The 11,943-nt window shown below is 47.9% G+C and overlaps 1 protein-coding gene across 2 annotated transcripts in view; it reads left to right on the top strand.

Annotated features, from left to right (window-relative positions):
* The window catches only part of Dpysl2 (dihydropyrimidinase like 2), a 103,297-nt gene that overhangs the window by 42,336 nt on the left and 49,018 nt on the right, over positions 1 to 11,943 (top strand). Inside the window, exons 1-3 of one of the 2 annotated variants that reach the window (XM_051160749.1) lie at positions 15 to 338; positions 3,551 to 3,639; positions 6,129 to 6,313. In XM_051160749.1, the coding sequence (XP_051016706.1) occupies positions 300 to 338; positions 3,551 to 3,639; positions 6,129 to 6,313 (313 nt within the window). In that variant the 5' untranslated portion in view covers positions 15 to 299. Of the gene's footprint in view, positions 1 to 14; positions 339 to 3,550; positions 3,640 to 6,128; positions 6,314 to 11,943 lie in introns of those variants that run through there. The other variant, XM_051160748.1, reaches the window with a different exon arrangement.

Genomic DNA, 11,943 nt, shown 5'->3' with positions numbered 1-11,943 from the left:
CGACTGGAACCAAGGCTTTTATTGCTGTAGTTTATTTCCACCCCCTTCCCTCCTGTTCTCTCTCCCTCTCTTTCTTTTTTTCCGCCCTAGCTGGATCTGTGTTGGAGGAGAGGAAAAGAGACAGAGGATTGGATTTGTCTCTTATAGTTTTGAAATCTCCTAACAGAAAGACCAGCTAAGGGATTGTACGTTTTTCCTGCAAAAATTTACATATATATTTTAAACCAAGTCATTTTTCCAGCTATCTTTGCTTTAAGGCTGTCCTCTTGAAATTTACACTACCCACCTCCCCCGGAGAGATGTCTTATCAGGGGAAGAAAAATATTCCACGCATCACGGTAAGTTTGATACTTGAGAAAGGCGAGCAACCTTAGACATAGAATACCTAAGAAATGTATTTTAAAGGCGGAGGAGAGAAAGAGACTCAACTTTTCTTTTCCTTCTTGTTGCCTACGGAGGCGATTGTTGGTGAAGGGTGGGGGTGGGGGTTGGAGATGTAATAACAGTTTTAAGGCACGCAATTTGCAAGGCGTTGAAATAGTCTCGGGAGTGCTTGGAGGCAGCCTTGTGTAGCGCGCCAGATCCGCTGTATCCTTCATTGTCAGCACGAGATGCTGCAGCGCTGCCCGCGGGGTGCAAGCAAATGGATGCCAGATTGAATATGCATGGTCGACGCTGGGATATTGTTCTCCGGCTGCGTGCTGCGAGCCTGGGCTCCCAGAGCTCGGTGGTGGGGAGTTGGGAAAACAGGTCCTCCAGTGTGTGTCTTCCGCCCCCTCCAGAAAGAGCTTTCTGGAGCCTTTCTCTTGCGAGAAGGAGCGAGTTCCAACCCGGAGGCGTCATGACAGCGGAGGGATGTTGGAAAGGGCAGGGTGTAGCGGGGATGATGCAGATGGAAGGGAGGATCGGGATTCGATGAAGAACAGAGAAGGGCGGGAGCTTTTTGTGGACGCGAAGGACCTAAGGGCCCCTCTAATTTGGGGCTGGGGTCTTGGCAAGGCTTCCGGCTCGCTTTCTCCTCCTTCTCTGCCCCTTCCGCCACCAGGGAGGCGGCTGTGGTGGCGCATACAAAGCGGGCTGGGCGGGTGGGCGCTGGGGACAGCAGCAAGCCGGCTTGTGGAGGTAATGGCGCTGGTTGCGACTCGCGCAGATGGCCCGGCCGGTCCCAGACAATGATCACCGCGGCCGATGTGCCGGCCTCGTTCAGGGCCTCCATCGTGGCCAAGCATCTCTGCGAGGAATTCGTGATGCTGGAGGATGCAGCGGGTGGTGCCCCGGCCCTCCCCTTCTCTCTTTGCGTCTTTTACTGTAAACAAGAAAAGAAAAGAAAAAAAAAAAAAGAAAAAAAGAAGAAAAAAATCTCTCGGGTCCAATTTTTTACACTCCCCAAGGAAATCCCAAGCAAGGAGAATTACTAAGGAAATTCATTGTTATATAATGCTGTGCGATTGCATTGGTCAGCGTGTGGCCAGCTAAGACCCAGGGGGCACTCAGATTCGAAGGCATCTCAAATAGGAAAGACGGGTTTTAAGGCAAGATTTGAGGATGAATTTTTGCTCTGTTTGTCTCTGGGGCCCTGGGACCCCGGCCCTTTTTCCTTGGTGCACAAGGACACACCCATCTGCAGTCGTGGTGAAGGAACCCTTGCCCAGAGGAGGGGGCGTGTGCCCGGGGTTTCCAGCTTGGGCTGGGTTGTTCTTAGGTGAGGATGGGTAAATAGCCTTTTCTTCAGGCACCGGCCCACACGCAATCCTCGGTACCCCAAGGGCTGGCAGACCAGATGCAATGTTAAGTGTTCGCCCCTATGAAGGACGGCATCTGGGGAGCTGGGCAGTGGGGGGTGGGGAGGTTTCCTGCAAACCTCTCCTGATTTGCTGTCTTCCTGCATGATCAAGACAATTTCGTTTTTGACAGTATGGGGAGGGGAAAAATAGGCAACCAACCAAGACCACTTTTTAAAAGAGCGCCTCCTCCATCCTTTAAAAATATCTAGTCATATGCCCTAGGACCTATTGGTTTTCTCCTTCAGTCACCGTGGTCAGACTCTTATGTAAGAAGACTCTAGATTCCCCACCCTACTCCACCCAACTCCCGCCCGTTGGCTGGGGGATTCACAGTGATTTTTCTGACAGGTACTGTTGTGAGGAAGGGGAGGTGGTAAAGGGCAGGACTTCTTGCCTCCCAGACGGTCCCTCATGGGAGAAAAGGAGGGATCCTAGCAGGCTTTAGGCCACTGAGCCTCACTTTCCTCCTATGTCTTGCTCCATTCACTTCAGGGAGGCTCCAAGGCTCAGATAGCATGATATGTGAGGCAGGATTAGTAAACATTTTTTTATTTACTCTCTCCATATTGACTGTTCTCAAGGGCTTTCCCAGTGCCTACATCTGGATAGAAGAGCCAACAGTGTAAAACTAAACTGATCTTGTTTTTCTATGTAGTAGAAACAATAACTGTTTCCTAAGCTCAATAGCATTTACATTTATATGCAACTGTATCTTGTTGTTTTTGTTTTTGTTTTTTTGTTCTGTAGCCACTGTATGCATGTTTCCAGGAAATTCTATAGTTTCCTTTTCTTGGTAGTTGCAAAAAGCAAGTGCATTTGCTGAGATTCTATTTTGTAACCAAGTTCTGGGTGAACTGTTATCAAGATGAATGCTCTTCTTTGAAAGGTATAGCATAATAAAAGGGCATGGTTCTGCTTGTGAGGTTTATATCTACTCTGAAATAATAAACCTGTACATCCACCTAGCCCAGGATGATGGCATGGCATATAACCCATCCGAAGTATTTTGGATTACTGTTTCTTTTACATGAATCTGGTGCTCTGAGTTGAGTTATCCTTTTCTTTTTCTTTTTCTTTTAACATAAAACTGGATCAACTCTTTGTAGTGGTATTAGAATTAAAAATTCTCCATGCCTCCAAGCGCTGTTTCTTACCTGCTAAGTGGGAGTATGTGTTCACAGTTTCTCCTTTGCACACCCCCTCCTGTGATTTACCCCAAAGATAAATGAGCACAGAGCGGACACACCGAGCTGCACACTTGCTATGGCCGAACGTCCCTGTGTTTGTGTAGCATATGCTATGACAACAGGCTTCTGGTCAATTTTCCCCGACAAAAGCTTTGCCAAGACATGACTTTCCTACATGTGGGTGGAATTTTTTTCTCTTTCTTTTTTTTTAAAAAGATGAGGTTTAGCCAAAATTCATTTCAAAAGCATTGTCTTCCTTAGCTGGAATGTTCTGTAATGCTTCTTTTTGTTTTCAGGTCTAAGGTGTTCTTAAAAAGATGGTTGTTTATGTAGGGTGAGCTTTGCCAGTATCTTCTGACTCATCAGGCTATGAACAGCTTGCCTAGCATAGGTTCACTTTGGTTAAGGTACCTTCCAAAATTCCCTGCCTTTGAGCATCACTCTTGAATGGTTAAAGCAAAGCAAAGCAAAGCAAAACAACAACAACAAAAACTCTTGCCCCTCAGCTCCCTTTCCTCTGGACTGGTGCCTTTCCTAGGTCGGTTATGTGTTATGACTTTGTTCCCCTCTTTGTTACAGAGTGATCGGCTTCTGATCAAAGGTGGCAAGATTGTGAATGATGACCAGTCCTTCTATGCAGACATATACATGGAAGATGGGTTGATCAAGTAAGTATGAGTCATTGCTATGTGGAGGTGCGTCTGTGTACAGGCACAGTCATGGGCACGCACACGCACACATCCCTCCCCCCACCCCCCAGTTCCTAAGCTTTAGATTCTTTCATGTAAATAGTCTTTAATGCCTCCAAGAGTTACTAAGCTTGGGCTGGGAATGTTGTAGTGTTAGTAGAATGTGCATCTGGCATCAGTCAGGCACTGCCAAAACCCCAAAAGTGACCAATTTAGCATATTTAAAAGCTTGTTTTTATTGGTGGTAATTAATAAATTTGGGAATTCAGATTCGGGGAATTCGAAGTCACAGCACACACAAACACCCAAGTATTATGTAATTTACTATTTTTAACAGAGGTGACACAACATCCTCTTGTTGCCAGCTTGTACACTTGGTTTGTGATAGGCTACACTGTAGATGTTTGGGATGGAGTTACTCAGTCATAGGACATAAATGTGTAATGCAGCCTGTCCTAGTAAGATGATATTTGCGCACTCGGGAGGCAGAGGCAGGCGGATCGCTGTGAGTTCGAGGCCAGCCTGGTCTACAAAGGGAGTCCAGGACAGCTAAGACTACATAGAGAAACCCTGTCTAAAAAAAAAAAAAAAATTATATTTGCTTGCCTAATCGGGAAGGGCCACAGGACGTTTGATTAATACCAGCTACTCAGACAAATGACTAACCCTGGAAGGATTTTCTATTTCATTCCTTTTAAAAAACTTTTTTCTTTTAGATTTATTTTATGCATGTGAGTGTTTTGCTTCCATGTACGTATGTGCACTACACATATGTGCCCGCTGTGCCCTTGAAAGTCAGAAGAGGCCATTGGATCCTGTGAAACTGGACGGCTGTGAGCCACCTCTTGGGTGCTGGGAATTGAACCTGTGTCCTCTGGAAGAGCTGCAAGTGCTCTTAACCCCTTGAGCCATCTCTCCAGCCCTACTATGTGTCATTCTTGAAGGGGTTCCTTACACAGATCCGGCTGCCCTGTATTGCTTGTGTATTGGGTTCCGGGTTTGGGTGTTCTGGGACTCTGCAGGGTTAACTAAGCACAGTGTACAGCAGTGTCTTCACGCCTTTCCTCTGGGGACAGCTCACAGGCTCTGGAGAGAGAGAGAGAGAGAGAGAGAGAGAGAGAGAGAGAGAGAGAGAGAGAGAGAGAGAGAGAGAGAGCGCACATCTGTTCAAAGACAAACATCACAGCGCATGACATCTTTTAAATAAGCAGAATTCATCTCCCGCAGCAAGTGAGTCTGGAGCCAGGAGAGCTGAATTGGCTCTGATGGCTTGGAAGCTCACACTCTGATTTATGAAGCCAAAATGGGTCTTACCGTGTCCACAGCTAATGCTTTCTCCATGTGTGCTTGTTTGCAGCAGTTTCAGCTCTGGGCAATCACAGGCTATGACTTTCTTATTCCTTTCGCATCCCCAGTCACAGGAGAGCATGATGGGTCTGGCTGAAGGACACTGGCCTGGAATGGAATAGCCCAGTGCTATTTTTAGTCATAGTTCCTTTGTCTTAGAAATTTAACTCCTCCTTGATTAATTTTTCCCTCTTAAAAATTGGTAGAATGATGTAGTAAAATTTAAGAAAAAATTAATTGGATGATGAGATCTTGTCTCAAAAATAAAACCCTATACCTTTAATCCCAGCACCTGGGAAGCATAGGCAGGTGGATCTCTGTGAGCTTGAGTCCTTCTTGGTCTATGTAGTGAGTTCCAGGACAGCCAGGGCTCTATAGAGAGACACTGTCTCAAACAAAACAAAACATAGCACAGAAAAGCCTGACAAGCAAAAAACACTGCCCCAAAATCCACCCAAAATGGATATGATGCCTGTCCCCAGCAACATGGATCTTTGTTTTTCTATCTTTTTATCTGAGTCCATGAACACCTGATTCCACATTCCACAATGGTTGGAATTACAGTGTTTACTTTTTCCTTTTCTTTTTTCCCTTTGTTTTTTCCCCCCTCTCTCCATACTCTTCCACCTGTTTTCTCTACGTTGAAAAGGAAAATAGTGAAAGCAAATGTTGGGGAAGGGAGTCAGGTCTGGAATGAGTTGTTATTGGGAAACTAGCTGAGTGGTGGGTGTCAGGAAGGGAGAGTAAATGCTACACAAGTGTTTTGGGGGGTCTTGCTATTATTCGGTCTTAGGTTTCTGATAACAAGTTATCAAACGGGGGATTTGCTGCCTTGCGTGAGTTGCCATGTGGGCCAGGAATTCACTCCGTAGCCAAGGCTGACCTTGAACTAGAGGTAATCAGTCTGTCAGCCTTTAAGTGCGGGGATTATGTGAATCCCCCTGCATCTGCTCATGTTTTGGGATGAGGAGTGGGCGGTGCTCCTATGAAAGATTACAACATCACCCCAAAAGTGCTCATTATGTAGCAAAGGTCTGTTTATAGCTTAATGAAAAGAGATGTCAGATCCAGTTTGATTCCACATTTTGTTGGCATCTCTCTCATCAACTCTGCTTTCTTAGGCAAATAGGTGAAAACCTGATTGTGCCAGGAGGGGTGAAGACCATTGAAGCCCACTCCAGAATGGTGATCCCGGGAGGAATCGACGTGCACACTCGGTTCCAGATGCCTGACCAGGGAATGACATCAGCTGATGACTTCTTCCAGGGAACCAAGGCAGCCCTGGCTGGGGGAACCACCATGATCAGTAAGGCTTGGGCACTGTCACCTTAATATGGGTCAAGGACAGTGTGACAAAGAGTCTGTGTTGCTAGAGTCTTCCGTTGGTAAACTGAACAGAAGTTTGATCTGAGAGAGAGAGAAAGAGAGAGAGAGAGGGAGACAGACAGACAGACAGACAGACACAGAGAGAGAGAGAGACAGAGAGAGAAAAGAGAGAATAGAGGGGAGAGAGTAAACTGTCATATTTCCTTAGCCCTATTTTCTGCTAAGCTTTCCTACAGGGTGAGCTTCTGGGGAAATTATGTAGGGTAAGAGGAGGCCTTGTTGCTCTATTTGCTTTGACACTTTTGTCCTCCTTGACTTCAAAATGTGCCTGGCTGCGGTGAGAAAATACAGCATCTGAAGTCCATAAATACTAGATTATAAAAATTCCAAAGGTAGCCAGGTGTGGTGGCGTATGCCTTTAATCCCAGCACTCAGGAAGCAGAGGCAGGCAGATCGCTGTGAGTTCGAGGCCAGCGTGGTCTACAGAGTGACTCCAGGATAGCCAAGGCTAACCCAGAGAGACCCTATCTCAACAAACAAACAAACAAACAGAATTCCAAGGGTACTTATTAGAATGAAAATAGGATAAAAGAAGTGTTTCCTGTTTGCTTGTTTTTCAGACAGGGCCTTACGTAGCCAAGGCTGGCCTCAATCCCTCTGTTGTAGATGAGGTTAGTTCCTGATCTTCATGCCACGGCTTCCCAAATGCTGGCATGATAGGCATATACCACCACAGTCAGGTGCAGTGGGGTGTTAGCCCGAAACCCCCATTCCAGTGACATTACTGAAGCTCAGTCCAGGGAGGAGTTTTCCAGCCTGGGCTGGACACTGAGTGACTTAGGCTACTATGTTTGGAACAAGACCCACTGATAGCAGTTGTCTGTTAACTAGGAAAGCCGTAGGCAGCCACAGTGGCACCCTTTAACGTTTCACTCTCTCGGTTTTATGTTCTTCGTTCAAGCAAATCTAAAGTGTATTCACCAAAAACAGCAGCTGTGTTCAACTTGTTTGTGAAGGAGTTGATTCCAGAATGCCTTTTGACAAGTATTTGTTTGCAGGTACTGCACAGTGGCCTGTTAAGAGTCCTGTGTTAGAAAAGGGAGCTCATCCAAGAGGGGAAAAAAAAAGTCAGTGTACTGTGTCACGGAGGAAAGTTAAGTGGAGTGGGGGCGAGCGAGGGTTCCCATCAACACTGAAAGAACCACCTCACAGTTTGTGCTTTTTGAAGCCTGGCTTCCTGGGTGTTCTTCGGTGATGACAGTGGCTTTAGGTTCTGTCTAGAAGGTTTTCGTCTGGTTTCCCGAAGCCAGAGGAGCAATGTCTTGTGTCTCCTGCTTTGGAAATTATATCTGGTATTCCTGCCATCCTGGTTTTCAATCTGAGGTGTTGGAACAGCACTCTTTTCCCTTGTCACACCTCTGAGACAGACCCTCCAAGGAGTGTTCCTTGCTGCTCTGCTTTGCTCCAGCCTTGCGGGTGCCATTCTTGGGAGAGCCTTTCATGGACACCCCAACCTTGTCTTGCTTGTCTGTTGGCTGCTTGGAACTTGGCTTGGGTGAGTGGTCACTTCCCGATTCTCTCTGTCTGTCTGTCTCTGTCTCTCTCTCTGAGCAGCACAAACCAAAAGCAACCCAGGCCACTTAGACATCAGCTAGAAAGGTTAAGTCGGGGTAGTAACCTGCCTCAGCCTTGAGTTCAGGCGCATATCATGGAGGTCTGTGCTTTGGCGGCTGGGGATTAGCATTCCACAAACAACATTTCCCTCAGGGAAAATACCCATCTCTGGGAATCAGGAGTCTAGGAATCTGATCTCTTCTCAACATGAACTTGCTGTGTAACCTTGGGCAGGTCCCCTCTGGGCATCAGCAGCTCCTCTGTACAAGAAGGATTTACATTGCTAATAGAAAGTTCTTCCCACTCCCACATTGGCAATGCACTGAGCTCAGTCAGTCAGTCAGTCAGTCAGTCTGTCTGTCTGTCTGTCTGTCTATTTATCCATCTATCTACCTACCTACCTTTCCCTCTAGCCACCTGTACTTTTCTCTGCAGCTGCAGAAGGGCTTGTTTCCTCTCAGATTTCCTGGAAGAGAGAGGAGAACCTGACAGGTACCATCTGTCATCTCCTCCCATCTCTGCAGTTGCTCCTTCACTCCTTGCACTTGACTTGTGCCTCAGCCCCAGTCTGCTTCATGACCTTTCCCAACACTCCCTGCTGCAGGCCATATCCCTTCTTTTGCCACCCTGATGTCCCTTTGGCCTTCTCACCCCCCTCACTCAGCACTTGTGGGCTCCCTTCCTTCCCTAGGTGGAGGCATCTTTGTCCCCCTATGATGATCACTAGAGGACCCCAAGGAGATGCCTAGGGAAGGGGAGCGAGGGCTGGCTCTGTCTTTTGGGATGAAATGTTTTGGCGTCAACGCCGGTTCAAGATGCAGTTCTTTTAGCTCAATAGTAAAGAGGCGTGAACCCTCTCATAGAACAGAAGGGCCAAGCATATCTTTCAGCAGCAGATCTTACATCTGGGAGGTCCTCAGTGTGAACCACAGGTTGTAAAACCACACCTAGTAAAAGTGGAAAGAAAAAGACCGAGGGTAATTAGGCGGCACTGTGTGCACAGAGTTGTCACACCCAACCTCTTGTCAAATTGATAGTGTGTGAAAAACACCAAGGACTCTTGCAAAAACTCACCATGGTTGCTAATTCAGGCATGTTTCCCAGCAGCCTACTGTCTTCCCCCCTCTCCCCCCTCCCTCAGCCCCCTCCCGGAGGGCTATGTAATGACACAGGTGAGAAATAAGGATTTTTTTTTTTTCCACTGTCTTCTGCTTGCTGGGTGCACGTACATTCTTCTTGGCTTAAGTGCGAGGCTGAAGCTTGCTCTGCAGGGCAGGGGCATAGCTTCATGTAACTCAGTGCCAGGCTTTTGTTTTTGTTTTTAAAGAGGCCCCTAGGTTCCTGAATACATGCTGAAGCCTGGAAGAAAGGCTCTGGGTGTTTTCAAGGCCAAACTCAACGGGCTTCTGGCTGTTGTGGAAACAAGCAGTTGCGTAAATTGGTACAAGGACTGCTCACCCCTTCCTCTTCCTGTCCCTCTTACCTCCTCTAATCTGCACCGGTGGGTCAGTCTTCATCTTCACCTCTCTCCTTGCTGGCTGTGGTTTCCTGGGCCCTCGAGGTACCATTTCTGTCTGTCAAGGCTCTGCCTACTGAAGAAAATACAGCCGAAGGTTCCAGTGTAAAGAAGGTGACACATCACCAGGTCACCAGCATAACATGCTGTTACCATCAAGCCAAGCCACCGTTGGGCATCACACAATGGGATCTTTGTGAGGGACTCAGTGTAGGGTGGTAGGGTGCCCTTTGCCCTTTCCATCCAGGGAAAGGTGGGCAGAGACACCAGATATAGCCAGCTGGCAGCGTCCAGACTGGCTCCACAGTCATGGTGGTGGCTGGAGATGGCTGGTTGTGGGGGAGTGACTGGAATGCTGCTTTGGGAAAAGGGAGATCGGTTCTAGGATCCCGGAGAGAATACTCGAATTTGAAGGTGCGCAAGTCTCCTATGTAAGACTGGTATAGTAGCCGGGCGTGGTGGCGCACGCCTTTAATCCCAGCACTCGGGAGGCAGAGGCAGGTGGATCGCTGTGAGTTCGAGGCCAGCCTGGTCTACAAAGTGAGTCCAGGATGGCCAAGGCTACACAGAGAAACCCTGTCTCGAAAAACCAAAAAAAAAAAAAAAAAAAAAAAAAAAAAAAAAAAGACTGGTATAGTATTTACATATCTCCTGCACCTTCCTGGAGATTTTGAATAACCCGTAGTTTATTCATAGTACCTAATGCAAAGTAAACGCTGGGGGACATTGTGATCACGCTGTATCACTTCAGGGTGTGTTCTAGTTTGCTTTCCTGTGGCAGAGGAAAGGGTTTATGTCAACTTACACTTCCAGGTCACACTCCATCATTGAGAGAAGTCAGGACAGGAACTCAGGCAGGGACTTTGGAGGAACGCTGCTTACTGTTCATTCTGGCTCCTGCTCAGCTAGCTTTCTTTCACAGCCCAGGCCTGCCTGCCTAGGGATGGCACTGCCCACAGTGGGCTGGGCCCTCTCACATCACTCATTGGCCACAGGCCAGTCTGATGGAGGCGCTTCTCCACTTAAGGGATCTCTCTTCCCAGGTGTGTCTCTCTGATGTTGAGCACAGGACTTGATGACAGTTAGAGTCCACACATGCTCAGTAAGATGGAAAAAAAAAAGAAAAAAAAAGAAAAAAAGAATGGATTTGGGTCAGTTGAGTTATCAGATGTGGAGTGTGTGAGTGCAGAGCACCAGGCAGCTCCCCGAAGCCTGTGCTGCCTCCACAGGCTGAATCTCCAAGGCTGGAAGTTGCTACTGCTGGCCTGAGTTCAAGGCTTTTCCTGGAGGTATGGAACCTAGGCACACTGCACCCCAGTGACTGCTGTGTTTTCAGTGCCAGTTCCAGAGCATTGCCTCACGCTTGCACTGGCTTGATTCCCAGAAACCCCCACTCCCCGGATCTTTATCACTTGCTCTGATGCATTTTGCCTTTACCTTTCTGTGCCTGTAGTTTGGCCCCAGCCCTTTGGGGCTGGAATTTTTCTCCTCAAGCTTTGCTCATGCTGTCTCCTTCCTCTGACGCTTTCAGTGGTTCCCTCCTGCTCAGAGAACACAACCCAAGCTGTCTGCAATGTGGTGCTCACCTGCTACCCACCCACTGATTCCTTGGCTGCCCTTCCTTCTGCCTGTGAGAATCTTTCCCGCCTTTGAGGGTCAGCATAGATGCGCCCTCCCTGCAGTCCATAGCTTCCCTGTACCTTGGCAAAAGATGGGCTTTTGTCTCGTACTCTGTGGCACTGAGTTTCATGGAGTGGGTCTGTTGAGGCCCTCTGTTTTGTTTTCAAGTATCCCACCCAACCAGTGTCAGTGCTAAGAGGGATGGATGGGTGGATGGATGGATGGATGGATGCTAAGATGGATGGATGGGTGAATAAAGGAAATTCCAAGGAGTCTAGCTTTGAGTGGTGCTGTATAAGTGAGCCAGATGGGTTTGAAAGAAGACCGTGTCTTGTGCTCACTATCATGGCAGTGGCTGCTCCCTTAGTGCTCCAGCTACCCCCACCAATACCAGTGCTATGGTCAGCTCTGCCAGCAATTGGGTAGAGCGCCCAGGGCTCAGGTGTGTCAGCCTGCGGTTGTGGACTAGGCAGGTTCCTCACCCTGAGCTGTCCTTGCGTAAGTGCTGGAGTCTGAGACTCTCATGATGGTCCACACAGCAAAGAGAGCTTCTCTCTGAGGATAGTAGCTGTAGGAGAAGTCACATGACCCTAGAGACACTGATGGACTCAGAAGCCTTTCCCAGGACTCTTTGGGGTTGTCTAGGTCTTTCTCTGGGTGCAGGAAAATTGAGGGGACGTGGCTCAGGAGTGTCACTGTGGTACATCCATTGCTTGTCATTTGTTCATCCATGTGGCGTTTGGGTTTGCTCCCGGCCTGTGGCGGGCCTGCGTGTGAACACACAGTGTAAGCCGAACGTGTCTGAAATGGATACTTTGATTATTCCCTTTGCAGTGCTCATTTGACTCTGGTTAGAAAGT

The sequence above is a fragment of the Acomys russatus genome, chromosome 18 (genome assembly GCF_903995435.1).
Source record: "Acomys russatus chromosome 18, mAcoRus1.1, whole genome shotgun sequence".
Classification (NCBI taxonomy): domain Eukaryota; kingdom Metazoa; phylum Chordata; class Mammalia; order Rodentia; family Muridae; genus Acomys; species Acomys russatus.
Note: the sequence above shows the minus strand (reverse complement) of the source record. Positions and strands in the feature narration are given on the sequence as shown.